The sequence below is a fragment of the Penaeus vannamei genome, chromosome 37 (assembly GCF_042767895.1).
Source record: "Penaeus vannamei isolate JL-2024 chromosome 37, ASM4276789v1, whole genome shotgun sequence".
In the NCBI taxonomy this organism is placed as follows: Eukaryota; Metazoa; Arthropoda; class Malacostraca; order Decapoda; family Penaeidae; genus Penaeus; species Penaeus vannamei.
The window spans coordinates 25785235-25790234 of NC_091585.1; the positions used below are offsets into that span (position 1 = coordinate 25785235).

At 33.8% G+C, this 5000-nt stretch overlaps 1 protein-coding gene across 1 annotated transcript in view; it reads right to left on the reverse strand.

Annotated features, from left to right (window-relative positions):
- Positions 1-870: 870 nt before the first annotated feature.
- The window catches only part of LOC113822799 (metal cation symporter ZIP14), an 18618-nt gene continuing 14488 nt past the window's right edge, over positions 871-5000 (reverse strand). Inside the window, exons 7-10 of the mRNA XM_027375334.2 lie at positions 4716-4967; positions 4167-4377; positions 3649-3836; positions 871-3326 (exon numbers count right to left, since the gene is read on the reverse strand). Coding sequence (XP_027231135.2) covers positions 3174-3326; positions 3649-3836; positions 4167-4377; positions 4716-4967 — 804 coding nt within the window. The 3' untranslated portion in view covers positions 871-3173. The remainder of the gene's footprint in view (positions 3327-3648; positions 3837-4166; positions 4378-4715; positions 4968-5000) is intronic.

Sequence of the window (5000 nt, forward strand, 5' to 3'; positions counted from 1 at the left end):
ATATATATATATATATATATATATATATATATATATATATATATGTATACACACACACACACACACACACACACACACACACACACACACACACACACACACACACACACACACACACACACACACACACACACACACACACATACACACACACACACACACACACACACACACACGTACATATACATATTTCTACATACATATATATATACAAATGAGGCCCCATATGTGAGCGAGGTTGACCCTAAAATCTTAGTTTTGAGTAAATCGTGTTCAAAGTTAATAACTTATTGCAGTGAGTAAAGCGGTCGAATGTATTACTGTTATGCATCAAAATAAAGGTCTAGGTTAGTTCTGTCATGCCATATTATTTTTAAAAAATTCAATTCCAGGTTTTTCACAAGAAATTATTAAAATAAATGAATGAAAAAATACATAAAATATATAAAATTAATGAGAAAAACAAAGAAATGATAAAAAATAAACCCAGGATTCAGTGATTTTTTCATGTCATTTTAGGCCTAAATTAACCCATCAGGAATGTCCCTTTTCCTTGGCTGACACTGCCACATGATTCTTTAATATCTTGTGTACAAATTAGCGCATGTAACTCCAAACCGCCATTTTTGTGGGTAATGCCCGTTTTGCAGGTGGGGCCTCATATACATATACATGCGTATATGTGGATATGTTTCTAAGTGGATATGTGTATATGTGGATATGTTTCTATATGGATATGTGTATATGTGTATATATGTATATATGTATGAGTACATACACATGTGTAAGTATATGCATTATACAAGGTATATATATTTGTTTCATTTGTTCTCTTTCTTGTCTTGCAACATTAAAAATTAAAACAAAAAACAAATTCCTTATACTTTAATTTTCTGAATAAAAAAAGGAATTTATCTAGTCAGTAATTTCCGTTCATCTTCATACTGATCCGACTACTTCCAGAATGTGTCCCAGCTGTTAACCGGATGCATGCTACATCTAAGAACATATAACAAGAATGTAAAAAAAAATACACTATTTGCCTTTCAGAATTATACACTTTTCAAATCCTCTGCTAGTTAGTGTGGTCACATATGCACTCAATATTCAGAGACACTTGACTATGAACTAGCATCTCACGCTCGTCAGCCACTCATCTCGAGCTGTCTTAGCCAACACCGACAGCGTGAGATGTCTGTCCAGCTCTCCATCTAAGGTGTGCCAAGTGTCTCTGAATATGAGCAATAGTCTTAACCCAATGCCACTGGGAACATGTGATGTCCACTATAGTTTTCTGTGAATTATATTTATACAGATGGCTCCACAAAAGTGCTCTGTCAACAAATTTGTAGGCCTCACCTGATTTTCCCTTTCCTCAAGTTTTCATTTTTTAAAATAATTATATTAAGATTGTTACTATATTATTACTGGCATTCTGATTTTCATGTTATTAACAAGCCAAATATCAATTCAAAACAAGAAATAATAATATTATTATTATTATAATTATCATTAATCAAGGAAAAGGGTAAACAGGTGAACTAAATAAGACTAGTAAAAGATACCTTGGTAACAAAGCACTTGTAGAGCCATCTATGTGACTTGTAGAACATTCTATGTGAAAACAGTCACTAAACGAAACTCACAATGGGCATGGCTTGTACATGCACGCCATCCTTATAGGCAATGGGTTAAGAAAAATCTCTTGAGATCTTAAAGGTTTCAGAAAAGACTGGTTTAAATATGAAAAAATGCATTTTTCAAATCATGTATTGCATGTATGTATAAAAGTTTTTGTGTTTAGAAATGAATTCTGAGTATCTCTAAATACAAATTATTTCATTCAAATGATCCTTCAAAACAGCTGCCAATATTCCTTGATACTGATTTTTTCCTTGAAAGTTCCTTTAGTCTGAATTCTTTCAAAACTTTGTGGCTATGTACTGACATTGTCTGCCACCAGTCAGTGATGAAATAATCAGTAATTCAGTAAAACTGAACATCAGAAATTGATACCAAGCAACACTTTTCCTGTAAAAGTACTCTAATTTTTACTTTCGCTATATATATTTTACCTAATTACCCCTCTTGGTAAATTCTGATAAAATGTCAAGAGTCTGGACAACTCTACAGATTCACGATGGCTCAAACATACCTTACTGAATTCAACTTTAAGTATAAATTTGAAAATACTCATTTGTACTTCTTTCAGAATATATTTCTCTTGCTGATCTCCACCCCTACATGACAAGTCAAAACCAAGTTTTACCGCAACTACTTTACAAAAGAAGTATTTAACCAACTTACAACATATCTGAACTTTTTCAACTTTATATAATAAGAACCTCTGTTACTGCAGAAAATATTGACAGCTGAACTTACTAGCAAATGTAGCAAGATCCAAAACTCAGATCTCTCCTATTCATGTCCCTATATCAATGAGAATATTGCTGAATTTACGAGACTACTGGATGTGACTAGCAGTGTTGTACATAATCATATGAAAATTATATGAATCAAAAAGTATTGCACACCTTTCTTACACCTACATATTGTAAAATAGTGATACATTTCTTTGAGAGATCACACCATAGTTCAGACACTGTATATCTTAAAATAAATATGAAACGCGATTATAACATTTCAAAATTTCCTTCAAGCATATTCAAACATAAAAACGTATATAACAAGTTTACCTACAAAACCTAAACTACCTGTAATGGTGAAAGAGCTTGTAGATCAACATTTTTTCTACATGGAGAATTGCAATGTACATGTTACATACCAATATAGTATTGCAATAAAATCTACACTATTACTTAAACAATTATTTATATCCATATATACATAAAATGACGATATGAAACAGTGAATAAGGCCTAACATATATCACTGTACTCTCATTTAATATATCATCAACTGTTGATAAAAAGCATCTTTGCATCATTGCTTAATAAATAAATACATTTACATCTATTACAAATTTTGCAAAATACCGATGTCTCCCCCCTCCCCCTAATCAGACATAATATTAAAAATTTACACAAACATCTTGTACTCTACACTTCCTGGCACAATCACACATTTGTTCAAGCTTATCAAACGCATATCATTTTCATATCGACAAAAAAAATCAATCTGAAATGCACCAACTTTCAACCAAAGGGCTTTCCTTATGTTATTATCAAAGAGTCCTGGAAATATGCCAGTAGGAAGAGTGATGCAATGCCAAGGAAGATTCCCACATTCTGGAGGAAGAGGATGCACACTGCAGACTTCCAGCTACCCTCGGCTGCCTTCCCTGCAACTTCATTCATCTCAGGCACCTGCAGGAAAAAGAAGTTTCTGTGAATGTATTCTGGCAGCTACCTGGGTGCTTTCAGTGAAATTTTGAAAATGCAGGAATAAACATTGTAAATCACAATTAAGTAGTTTAATATCTTCAATGGCCAAAGGGTTAATTCATCTATAAATTTGCTGCAAATAAAATGTCAGTTCTAATACAATGTCATTTTACAAAAAATAAGTATTTACATAAAAATATGATGACAAACAATATAACAGCTCACTTTTAAATACACTTCTAGTAATACATATACAAAAAAAAGGTACACAGATAAGCATGTCTATGGTCACCACACAACTTACCATATCTACAAGGGCAATGTACAAAAACATGCCAGCAGCTAAGGCGAATATAGCCGTTGAATTCTGAGTGAATTCCCCTAGGACTATTCCCAGAATGAGACCCAAATAACAGGTCGTTGCTGAAAGGAAGTTATATGCTACTGCTTGCCTCATGGTCATACCCGCATTCAGGAGGACTGCAAAGTCACCTGTTGAAAGATTGTTTACGGTCAGATAAGAATCCAGAAGTAATTTAACATACAAGATACAAAGACATCAGCCATATGAACAAATCTTCACAAACAAACAGATATATGTGTACATTTCCTACCCAAATGAAATAGAATACTGTGAAGGTTCAAACAAAAATGGGTTTATCATATTAATAATAGTCACGAGATCTTATGAGGGGTATAAATTTACTGGGTAATGATGACCTGTTTTGGACTTACTTAGGAACTGAAACCACATGATATAAACAATATGATAACAAGGTTCAAGAAAATCTACACAGCAAAAGAAAAATTCAGAAAACGCACCTAGTTCATGTGGCAATTCTTCGCACATCACAGCTAAGCTTATTGATATGCCAGTCAATATGGACTCTGAGAATGCAGCTCCAATGGACACTCCATCAATAAAGTTATGGAACCCATCCCCAAATATGATCATCCAAGCCACAGTCTTAATAACCGAGTCCTTCCCTTGTCGGAACTCTAGATTGTGATTGTGGCCTTGTGTGTTGGGACGCTGTGGGAAAAAAAAGGAATATGTGAAAAAGAGAACATGGAAATATATTATTTTAAAAATGCTTTAAGTTGAAAGGTTCATAGTAGCTACCAATTCATAAAAATACATCTATGTGTAGAGTCAAATGAAGCTGAAGACTGCTAGGAAATCAGTGCATTTCTTAAACCACATTTTAAGAAGAGTAGTTCTCTCTTTATATCATTTAATACCCTACATGACAGTAATCTATTTCAGCACACTTGTCATTCCAACCATAAATAACAAAAAGTAGAAGAAAAAGGGAAAATGATATATAAATAAAGCAGATGTAGAAAAGAGAAAAGTTTTACACTACAAACCTCTTTATGACCAAAGGAAGCCTTTATAGCCTGCTCCTGAGACGCATAAATGAGCTCAACATCTCTTGAACTACAAACGTTTGAAGCAGTTACAGCATCTGCGCTCTCAAAGCTCTCAGATTTCACTGGTCCAGTGGGCTTGTGGTTCTTCAAGTCTCCGTTCTTCACGTTGTTACTCTGAAGTTCACATCCTCCATTTTCACACAGGATGACTTGATCTGATGCTGAGATTGGAAACTTGTTTTGTTCCTCCTGTAAAGCGTTGATGATAATAGAAATTATTGT